The sequence below is a fragment of the Cupressus sempervirens genome, chromosome 11 (genome assembly GCF_028749045.1).
Source record: "Cupressus sempervirens isolate cs-2001-9-10 chromosome 11, ASM2874904v1, whole genome shotgun sequence".
NCBI classification, from domain to species: Eukaryota; Viridiplantae; Streptophyta; class Pinopsida; order Cupressales; family Cupressaceae; genus Cupressus; species Cupressus sempervirens.
This window is the reverse complement of record NC_143128.1, coordinates 295,901,486-295,913,262: the sequence shown is the minus strand read 5'-3', so window position 1 is coordinate 295,913,262 and position 11,777 is coordinate 295,901,486. Positions and strand designations below refer to the sequence as shown.

At 34.4% G+C, this 11,777-nt stretch overlaps 1 protein-coding gene across 4 annotated transcripts; it reads left to right on the top strand.

The window, feature by feature from the left end:
• The first annotated feature begins 2,808 nt into the window (after positions 1-2,808).
• LOC149529290 (protein CHUP1, chloroplastic-like) lies at positions 2,809-11,078 on the top strand. 4 transcript variants are annotated; one of them, XM_089809786.1, is made up of 9 exons: positions 2,809-2,917; positions 3,170-3,450; positions 4,240-5,317; positions 5,972-7,318; positions 7,510-7,641; positions 7,923-8,104; positions 8,390-8,501; positions 9,740-9,883; positions 10,021-10,542. In XM_089809786.1, the coding sequence occupies exons 3-9, from the start codon at positions 4,385-4,387 to the stop codon at positions 10,135-10,137; spliced, it is 2,967 nt and encodes a 988-aa protein (XP_089665912.1). In that variant the 5' UTR covers positions 2,809-2,917; positions 3,170-3,450; positions 4,240-4,384; the 3' UTR covers positions 10,138-10,542. The 4 variants fall into 4 exon arrangements, 3 of the variants coding, with proteins under 3 accessions (XP_089665912.1, XP_089665911.1, XP_089665913.1); XM_089809785.1 differs by lacking the exon at positions 2,809-2,917 and having other exon boundaries at positions 2,994-3,450; XR_016358688.1 differs by lacking the exons at positions 2,809-2,917; positions 3,170-3,450 and adding an exon at positions 10,812-11,078 and having other exon boundaries at positions 4,246-5,317; positions 10,021-10,256.
• The last annotated feature ends 699 nt before the right edge of the window (positions 11,079-11,777 follow it).

Below are 11,777 nucleotides of genomic sequence, written 5' to 3'. Positions count from 1 at the left end.
AGAAATCATAGTTCTTCATTGCAAACGCTGCCCCATTTTAGTCATTAAAGCGGTTATAGGTGTGATGACTATGAATAACTTTGAGGGCAAGCCATATGATTGCCATCTACTTGATTCGATCATTTGTATAGCCAAATAAAGCCAAGTATATGATTTTTTCTCCTCTTTTGTCAACTTACGTGGTTTTGATCATATTGGAGATGAACCCTATTGTTTTTTTTAATGCTTAAAGTAAATGCGCATTACTTATGTACGTCACATTAATATATAGATAAAAATATAATCAAGTTTTAATTTAAGAAACTATTTAACTTACAACCTTTATAGCATTAAAACACATTTTTCAATAAGTTATACTAAGAAGGTAAGATAAAGTTTGAGCCACGTAGTTTTGGTGTTCATTTTTCTAGTATTATTATAATTAATAAACTTTTAAATAATGGATTTCTTCATATATTTAATAAATTCTTAGTATTGTTATTTTCTAATAATTTATTTACTTTTGTTAGAGATTTATTTTGTTTAAATTAGTTTAATATATTAAAATAAAAATATTTTAAAAACAATATTACTGTACATTTACTTTAATAGACGTATTAATTGATTTGGACAATATTTTTAAAAAACAAATAACATTATTAAGATATTTGATCAAATAATTTTTTACATAATTATATATAAGATGTAAATTATATATTTTTCTTGATATACAGGTGTGTTCCCACGTCCTAGTATCATGTACCTCAAGTATTAGGGGCGAGATTAGGCGACACTAATCCCCTGAGGGTGACATCTATAGTCCACAAACAATTCCACCTTTTAAATCCGAGAAGGGAATCAAACTTGAGATCCATGAGAAGCAAACCCATAGCCCAAGCCAACTCATCAGCTTGTTCATGCTTAAAGCATTTATGATGTTATTCACCACATATTTTTTAAAGACATTTAATATAATATGACATTTCTATTGTAATAGAATGACTCTTATCTTTGTTGTTTTATTTTATTGCCACTCTTGTTTTGATTGGCCCATCCACCCTCACTTTGGTGTCCTCATTAGTTGTTTTCACTTTGTAGAGCCAATTAGTACTTATTGCTAGATTGAATTGGCTTGAGACTACATTGTACAAAATGTTAGATTGTCTCTACTTGTGAGATCTATTATTGCTAATTATATCAACATTGTATTTGATTAACACGCATTATTTTCTCTCTACAAATTCATTCATACAAATTTAGTCTCACAACTATTTAAATAATTTTGGACTAATTTTGTCTATTAAAATGTATATTAAATTGAGTTAGTACACCACACAATTAAATGCTTACTTCTATATCTAATATGTGTAAATGATCAATTCTTGAAATGACTGGATGTAAGTTAGATCTAAAACAAGTAAGCAATTTAATTGACATGGACAACTGAGCATAATTATATTTAGATCATGTATGAAGTAGATGCATGAAAGAAAAACTATATTAGATCTATATGGCCCAAAGATCAAAGTAACATACTGATGAAAATATATTATATATTATTCGTGCATAGATAAACTCCAACAATAATTGACTTAAAGATGAGTTTAATAGAATGAAGATAAAGACCCCATCCATAGAGACAAGATTCAAGGAAGTAAACTAGCCTTATCACAATGGACTAGATATAATGAAGTTAAAAAATGTCTCTATTTACATGTCATAGAGATCTAATAAGTGAGATTTTGGATTATAAGAAGACTTTGGTGCACAAGTAGAGTTAATATAAGAAAACTAAACATCTTGATATCCAAAGAGTTCATCAATCTAATCTATATACAATACATTTAAAAAAAATTAAACTCTTGATTGTGAAATAGCTCATTAATCTAGTTAATAGAGATAACACATCCCAACAAAGTTCTTTTTGCATATAGATGGATTGTTAAGAAGCAAACAAACACGATTCTTATATACTCCAAAATATTTGATCTCCAAATAAATTATATTAACAAGTATTAATTTAAATTCAAAATTGGGTCGTAGTTAGCTGAGTAAAATTGGTGAGGATGATGGTACATATGATGAAAAAATGTCAATTTTCAAAATTTTGACACATTTATGTCATGTTCAACATATGAGTGACTTTCATAGAAACTATCCTCCTCTACCTAATTGCTTAGTCAAAAGAAACTTATGATTTTTCTCATAAAGATTTTTTCATTTACAAAGTCTTTTTAACCGCCGATGCATGACCACAAGCCTTAGTTAAAAACTTCTTCAACCAAAAGCCAAATTACTCATATCATTACAATTCTTGATAGAAATATTGACATTTAAAACTTTAACTATTTCTAAAGAAAACTCAAATTCAGCTTGAAAATTATAATAGGGTTGGGCTATAACTCTCCAAATAGGCTTTGCCTATATCGAAGGATAAATAGAGTTGATGGGTGCTGTGTCCATCAAATAAAAGCAATAATAAAAGAGACCAAAAGACACCTAGGATGGTACTTGCCCCTCTAGTACCATGGCTCCACGAAGCACAAAGCATTTAACCTAAAAGCCATGCGACCTTCTAAATTTCAAATTGCAATAAACAAGTTATTTTAGTGCCACGGAACTCGAGACAAACTCATTTCATTTTCATTTTCTGACTGAAAACAAATTCGAACTGAACCAACCGTTTTGATAACCCCGCCGTTAACCCACAGTTTGAATGCAAACAAACAACATACAGCCAATGGCTAATTTTGAATATAATACCAACAAATATAAATATCTCCACAATAAAATAGAATGCCACTGTAAATTTAACCAGAGTACTTATGCTTAAGTTAATTTTAGTACTGGTGAAGTTCGGAGTTACTTTTCATTTTGAAATCACTTTGCAACGGCTCTTGTATTCAGCAAGTTTAAGGGCCACATGAATGCAAATATGGTAAGAATTTCTCTGTATAAAAATCCTTAGTTTTTAACTTTCCACGTACAAAACCGGTCTATCCTTGAATTTGTTTGTATCTCTGAGATTACAGAATACATCCGCACAGTTTCTGTCACTGGAATTTTTCTCTCAGTTTCTTCTAGTTCTGTTCTTGACAGAGGCCTTGCTGTGTAGCGCCTTTTTCTTTCCTTGGCTGGACGCTGTGGCTGAACAATGCTTGTGGGTTTCTTTTCATTTCTGAAATTGCAGGATGTGGGGGTGTATATATACAATGTGTATATGCATTGGACGGTGAACATTGGTGTGGAATGTGTGAGTAAACGGTGTGGTTATGGATCGATTCAAAGTGCAGTTTGAAGAAAGTACGATCACAAAGCCCATGGGTCATACATTTGCATTTAACAGAGGCAGATATTGTAGTTCACGAGGTTCGAGCACTTTGTCACGGGCCCCTATTCTGTGATAGCGGAGAGACCCCAGCGAGACGTGCTGCAAATCATGTCGGTGACTCATAAATTCCCATTTATCAGGTGATATTTTCTGAACTTTATTTTCCCCCAAAACATTATGTTTCTGGCATTGAAATGAATTGAGTATTAGAGATTTTGAAGGGGATTGCAAAATTTAGTTTAGTTTAGTATATGTTTTTTATTTGAAATAGTGCTTGCCTTTCTGGGTATATAGATGGCCTCCTTGGAACTGGGATAATTTGGGAGTCATAAGAGCAATAGCATGGGACCAGTATGTGTTTTTTCGTACCCATTTTCTAGTTTTGTTTACTTTTGATTCGAGTTTGTTGTTTTGACGTATGAATTTAGGCTAGTAAGGTCCAGGTAAGAATGTCAAGATAAACTTGTTAGGATACCCAAGTTCACTTCGTCACTGCACAGGAATTGTCCAAGCCTACACTGTGATTTATGTAACCTAGGCATCACAGGAAGCATATAATGAAAACCTAATGGTTCCACCTTGCACCGCTGCCAGAGGTTTTCTCTGTCTGATATGGAATCCATTTCATTTTTATAATTATCTTAGGAGACAAAATCAGTATTTCATTTTAAATAATCTTTAATTTGCGCATCATGACTAATTCCCAACGTCTGTTACGGTCGATCTCATAAATTATCTCATTTCGCCAGTTAACAAAAGCAATGTGCTTGCACTGTTCAATTGAAAAGTGTTTAGTAACTTTCTAGAAAAACAGAGGGCTTTTGCATTTATTTCAATGTTTAAAATTTAAAATTCTATGCATACCATAAATGTGAATTTGCAGATTTATTAAGCTGTCATAAAATTCCCACGTACAATTGACTGTGCAGGGGGAAATGAGATTACAAGGAATGGTATTCTTGCATGTTTTGGGCTTGATATGCACGGAAATCACCAACCAGAATTTATCTTCTGTAGGGGCTGTGTGATTTTCTCTGGTTACAGCCGTCAGGTGGTAATCTACTTGATTTCAAGATGAAAGAAGAGTTTGTGAGTGACATTAAGCCGAGAGCCACTTCCAAATGTCCAGACCAAAGATATAGGAATGGTAACACTGCTCTCAGGCCCAGGGACAATGGAGTACTAGTGTCTCAAACCACAAATGGAGTTGCAAAAGATAAAAAGAACAGATTAAAGCCAATTGAAGCTAATAAGAAAGGAGATCATGCTTCATTGGTGTTTGGGAAAGTAGAGACTGCAATGGGTGTCCAGAATGGCCCTTCAGTTCCCTATCTGGATATACCTGAGGACTTTGCATTGGTGAATCACAAACCATTGTTAGCTACCTCTCGGCAAAGCTCAAAGTTATTGAGCAGTGATAATTGTTCTCGAGTGAAGCGCTCTTTGATGGGTGATTTTCCACGGGCTCCAAAAGCTTCTCAGGTGTATCCACATGATTCTGAATGCAGTTTGACAAAAGATAGCAGTTCAACTGAGTTAGATCAGCTAAGAGCTTTAGTACAAGAACTTCGGGAAAGTGAGACAAAGCTTCGAAGAGAACTTCTTGATCATAAAGGGGTAAATGAAGCAGTGAATAAGATTCCTGACCTGGAAAGGGAATTGAACATACAGAGGACTGAAGCTAAAAGCTTTGGTGAGAGAATAAGTCAGTTGGAAGCAGAGAAAATGAAGATGACTGAAGAATTAGCCCATTATCCCTTTCTAATGAAGGAGGTTGAGGAAGCAAGAGCCAAGATCAGAGAGCTTCAAAATCAGCTTCTTACAGAGTCTAGGCATGCAAAACAAGAAAGCCTGCAGCAATATAGGGAAAATTGTTTGAATGAATTGGAAGTTGAGGTTGTGGAACTGCGCCGTGTAAACATGGAAGTTCAGCACCAAAAAAGAGAACTTGCAAGTAAGCTTGCTGCAGCAGAATTGCAGATCATATCTCTTGGACAGCTCACTGAGGTATCCTTATGCATTCCTTGAGATTTTTATAACTTTTCTGGTACCATCCAATTTACACTATGCTATTATTCACTTGCTTTCAAAATAAACATGTTTCCTCCAGATGCATTTATAACTATGCTACTAGATAGTTTCTCCATGTTTTACATATTTTTTAGTTCCTTAATGTTTTACAGCATTATTATTCCTGAAATTTATCTAAACAACACCACGCCTTTGCTGCTTCCTATATAATGAAAAACTGAAACACACAAACATTGTCTTCTCAAACATGCTATTTAAAATAAATGGTGAAGATGAAATGATAAACAATAGATATGATATTAATTTACAACGATATCAGATAAAGTTCAAGTTTTCAATTTTTCAATTTTCGTTTCTGCAAATCTGACACCAGGGGTATTAATACTCATTGTGTATGATTATCAGATCAAGTTTTGTTTGGTATACGAGGTTACTTTGCATAGTTTTTGGAATTTAAAATTCTTTTGCAAAAATGTTATTGAATGACACTTCACCGGGGTTATACTTGTTACTGGCTACCCTTTTCTTATATATATTTGATATGTATAGACTTTTGGCTTGAATTGATATACTTCACAGACATGTAATTCAGTTTGTGTAAATGTTTAACTTCCTGAGGACCTTCTGCAGAGTGATATGGTTGCAAAGGTTGAAGCTGAGGCATCTAAACTGAGGCACACAAATGAAGATCTATGCAAGCAAGTTGAAGGCCTACAAATGAGCCGATTCAGTGAGGTCGAAGAACTTGTTTATTTGCGGTGGGTCAATTCATGTTTACGTTATGAGCTTCACAATTCAAGTAAAACTCCTGCAAAGATATCTGCAGTAGACTTGAAGGATGATTTGAGTCCAAAATCTCAGGATATTGCTAAACAGCTAATGATAGAATATGCAATGCCTGATCACTCAGTATCTCATAGAAAACACCATACAGATAATGATTTAGAAAGTTTATCATCTTACTCTTCTAATACATCAGAAATTACAGAACTTGATGATGTGTCAATGGAAGCCTTTCCAGGGCGTTTTAATACATCAAAGAAATCTGGTCTGATTCAAAAATTAAAGAAGTGGGCTACAAGTAGTGATGACAGCCAGCTGATACATGGTGACTACCTTTCAGAAAAGAGTGGTGAAAAGGGTCATTCTGGTATAACCAGTCCAAGGCGAAGACATTCTATCAGTGGACCAAAAGAGTCCATTGAACATTTGATGCTACAAAACAAGAAAGACATTTCTGACACCTGTAAATCTAATGAATCCAAAAGTAGGGAAGGAACTAGGATCTCTTCTTTTGATTCCACAGATTCCCAATTGGTGAAGTTTGATTCTTCGGAGGACCTGCACAAGCCTCTGTCCTCGAAGGCTAGATTTTTTGAGCGATCAAATGATATAGCCGCTTCTTTCCAGATTATTTCAAAGACAGTATCTGGAAACTTGGAGGAAAAGTATCCTGCATTCAAGGATAGACATAAGTTGATTGTTCAGAAAGTTGAACAGGCAGCTCCTCAGAAAGTTGAGAATGTGAAGCTAGAGAAGCCTTCATTATCATATCAGCAGCCCGAAGCAACTCAAGTGATACCTGTAGAAATTGAAAAGAGAGCAGTGAGAATAGCTAAACCCCCTCCCAAACCTTCAGAAACAAGTGCTCCAATTAGTGGGCTTCAGAAGGGTTCTGTTAGTATAACTCCACTACCTCCTCCGCCGCCTCCTCCTCTTCCACCACCCTCTACATGTCAAGGAATTAAAGGTGCAGCCCCACCCCCACCACCACCTCCTCCTCCCCCGAAATTTTCAGCAGCTGGAGCAAATATGATGCAAAGAGCCCCACAAGTTGTTGAATTTTATCAATCATTGATGAAAAGGGACGTGAAGAAAGACTCTTCTGGAAGTGGGCTCGTTGATGCTCCAAATGTTGCAAATGCTCGCAGTAGCATGATTGGGGAAATTGAGAATCGTTCATCACATTTACTAGCTGTAAGACCTTTATATTTTCAAACCTCTTATTGATTTCCCAATGGTATTTCTTTTGCAACATTTATTTGATGTTCCTGTACATGGAAGAAGGGATTGATATTCAATTTCAGTTATTAATTAAGAACTCTGTTTAATTGAAGCTTCATTAGTGATTCTAAATCAACATTGTTTGAAAATTTGCTGCTTGATAGATAAAAGCAGATGTGGAGACACAAGGTGATTTTGTTCGGTCCCTGATAAAAGAAGTGAGAGGAGCAGTGTACACTAACATTGAAGATGTTTTGGCTTTTGTCAAGTGGCTTGATGAGGAGCTATCCTTCCTGGTGAGAATTGCCTAGTTTGACAAGAGAGATTGGAAAGTCAAAATTTGTTGTCATTACCCTTTTGTTATATATCCTTGTTGTAAGTGCCATAGAGGCACAGATCAAATTTCTATTTGCAGAATTAAAAGTGTGCTTCACTGCAGCATGATTTTTTCAGTTGATTGCATAGGTTTTTAACTGTTCTCGCTTCTCAGTAATCCTCCTTTTGGTGCTCGACTAAATGTTGGCTCTGCAGCTTATCACAGTCACACTCTTACATTACATCTACATTTTTTTTTCAGGTTGATGAGAGAGCTGTCTTGAAGCATTTCGATTGGCCTGAGAGGAAAGCAGATGCTATGCGAGAAGCTGCCTTTGGGTATCAGGATTTGAAAAAATTGGAACTTGAAGTTTCATCATATGAAGACGATGTTCGTCTGCCTTGCACTGCAGCTTTGAAAAAGATGCTAGCTTTATTGGAAAAGTGAGAACACTAGAATACTTGAAGGCTCTGACTTTCTCTTCTCTAATTTAATCTGCTTCAGCTTGTAGAGGGAGTCATTTTATTTTGGAAGTTATTATTCCCCAACTCTATTGGTATTGGGGGAACATAAGCATACAAGTTTTGTGTTTCAGGGTTTATTCAATTGAAAACATTCTTCTGATTGCTTCACAATAAAATTTATTATAGCAATTGTAGAGGTTTGACTGGTTTAATTCTTCCGACACATTCTTCAAGCAAATTTTAATTTGTTTAAAAATTTGGCAGGTCTGAACGTAGTGTCTATAATCTGCTGAGAATGAGAGATATGGCAATGACTCGCTACAAAGAATTTCAGATTCCATTTGATTGGATGCTTGATACTGGAATCATCAGTAAGGTAACATGGTAGAATAATCTTGAAATCCCTAAATCACAAATTCTTGTTAGTTTACAACTTCTAGAGTCCCACTGCTTATAAAAGTGGCATTGTGTTTTGTTTTCTCCCCTGGAATCAGCAACCAATGTCTACTTGCATCAAGGAAATTTATTCAACTAAGATAGGTTGTTGATTATAGTTTACAATAGAACTTCTCTATGCTATTTGATTCTCAATCATCTGAGAATTTGTTGAGAACTACGTAAGTGTGCATTTGAGTGTTTTCAGTCTCTGATTCCTGAGTCAAATTTAACCTTGAAAAAGTTCTGGTGGCTTAGTAGTCAGAAACAAACACAAACATGAACTAGTTACAGATGTAGCTGTGTTCTCTTGTAATCTTCGTTAAAAGTGCGGGTTTGATCTTGGGGATGAGATTTGTTGACATTTCAAACTTCTCATTTATGTGACTGTCTAGGACCCTCTTTACATCTTTTTTGTTTGACATAGCCTCAGTGCTCTTTTGTTGATCAGTGTGATTCACAAGCAATTCTATTTGTCGTGATAGATGAAAGATCGCAAGGCGACAACTCAAAAGTTGGGGGCATTATATAGATGTTTCTTTTTTAAAGTATAAGGGTTAGAAGTGCAAACTTTTCAATGTTCTCTCATGTTACCTGAATATTAGCCAACTTGCATTTTCATTTGTAATTTGACTTGGCCTCATTTTACTATTTTCTATACCAGTACAATATATAACTATAAGCAATTCTATGGACTGTTCTGGTACCTCCTAAAGAAAGATGCATAGTTGATGCTTAAAAAGTTGATTTTAATTTTCTTCACATTTCTGTCTCGGAGGCATAAAAGGCTCTAATATCCAAGAAAAATATTTTCTTATCAGAAAGTCCCAAGTCCTCTGGTTCACCGTTACCAACAAATATTAATTTGAAAATGTGATATGTTATAGTGATAATGTACATGTGACATTAAAATTATGCTTTATGTTCATTTCACCTCATACAAATATTAGTTTATCTCCCATGAAGTATACCTGGCTTAGTCATCCCACCTCTTTCATGTGATTACTTGCTTTGGCATTTGGCTATTTATATGTCTGCAAATAATCCTCAAATCATGATCGGTATCGATCATTTCATTACTAGGAGTTTTTTTCTCTATTGTAATTTGAGTATGATTACCCAAATTGATTTTAGGAAGCTGTTTTGTTTGGCTAATCTCAGTTTTGTATGTGAATGCAGATAAAGTTTGCTTCAGTAAAATTAGCAAAGAAATACATGAAAAGAGTAGCTGTAGAACTTGAGTCAAAGGTATGCTCAGAAAAAGAACCTGCACAGGAGTTCCTGCTTCTGCAGGGCGTGCGGTTTGCTTTTAGAGTTCATCAGGCAAGTTCACCTATATCTTGTTAAGTTTGACTAGACATATACATAGTTGAATCCTGATGGCAATATCACAATTTGATTCGTCATGAAAATATCTCCTACCTATTTTGTACTTAGTTTGCTAGGTTTTATTGTTGCAGTTTGCAGGAGGATTTGATGCAGAAAGCATGCGTGCATTTGAAGAATTAAGGGATCTTGCTCATATGCATCATAAGAAATCTCAAGATCGACAGTATGCAGGTTTACCAGCTACGTGAAATTGCAACATATATTTTGAGAGCTGCTTAGTCCTTAATGTCTTGTGATCAAATTCTACTAGGGAGATTATGACCTCTTTTGGAAGGCTGTACTTACGTCATGATAGCTTGTGGAAAAGGTTTTTCATTTCCACTTTGTGATCAATGTGTAAAACATTAATTCAGCTTTAACTAGGTTATAATATCTTGTTTCCAAATTTGATCTGAAAATGACAAAGAAGGAAGATATGTATTGTTTGTTTCATCTTGATCATCGGTTGCTTGGGCAACTGCTGGGTTAGAAGTTATACAAAATGTAATATTTAAACTGGAACCATTTTGTAATTAGATTGCTCCATGGAAAATTTCATGCTGACTAGCAGCCCCTGCCAAATTTAACCTCAGAGAGGAAAACCTTACATTCAATCTCTTCAAAATCTTTTCTAGCACAAATGGTAGGTTGTGTATTTAAGGCATTGATCATTATATTAAATCTTTCCTTGATGTCATTGCGGAGTTTCATACGTCTTACCGTACAATAGATACAATTTTCCACAATGCAAATCATACCCTAGGCTATTCCACAGGCCTAAAAATATTCACAGCCATTACAGTAGAGTCCCATCACTATTCTTTTTCGCTATTTATTTTAAGCAATTATTAATCTGTTGTTTTTTTCTGTACTTAATTTGCAGATATAATTTAAAGAGCAAATGGAAAAGGAAGGAAAGACGAAATGTACAGGTTGGCATATTTATGGTAAAGAAGTAAAACATACCTTCAGCCTCCCTTATTTTAATATATTTTTTATTTTCACATTAAAAATTGTAACTTGTTTTAAAACAAAGACTTTGTTTCTCTTATTTGGCTACTATATTTAGAAGGGCAGACAATTTATGGTCAAGAACTGAAGCATACTTTCAGCCTTATTTTAATGTATTTTTTATTTTTCTATTTAAAAATATTTTTATTTTAAAATAAAGAGTTTTTCTTAAACAAGTTTATTATATTTAGATTTATTTTCTGGATTTAACATATTGGTAGAAATTAAGTTTTAATTTTGGAAGCGTTTAATTGGAGAAGATGAATCAATACATCAAAGAAGATATTATCAATTGTCTTTTAAAAATCATTTTGAAAATTTATTTATTCTTTATGTATTAGAAGTTAGCATTAGGTGAAAAACCATCTAATCGTCTTAATATTGTAGAGGTGGGTTGACATGGAATGCAATATTCTCATAATTGAATTAGGGGACCTAATATTTGGATGGTAGCATTGTTTACTTAAAAAAACTTCGTTTTCTATATTTGATCAGCAGCAAAAAGTCAGATGGTTAGTAACCCACATCAAGAGTGGCTACACATCTCACTTTTAACATCTAGGGGAGGAGAATGAGAATCTACATAGTGATTCTTCCTTCCCCATCACACAATTGTCTAGGTGATAGCATCAAAGTTGTCCCCACCACAAGAGGAGGGTGTAGAAACACTTAGAGAGAATCAACAACACCAAAAAACGATTGGAAGGAATACTAACAATTTAAAAAGGACATTTGAATAACAGTTAAATATTTGTTTATATAAACAATAGAAACATAATTTGTGTCTATATTTAAACACAATTCTATTGTAAACTCATCAAAAGTCTAATGTCATGTC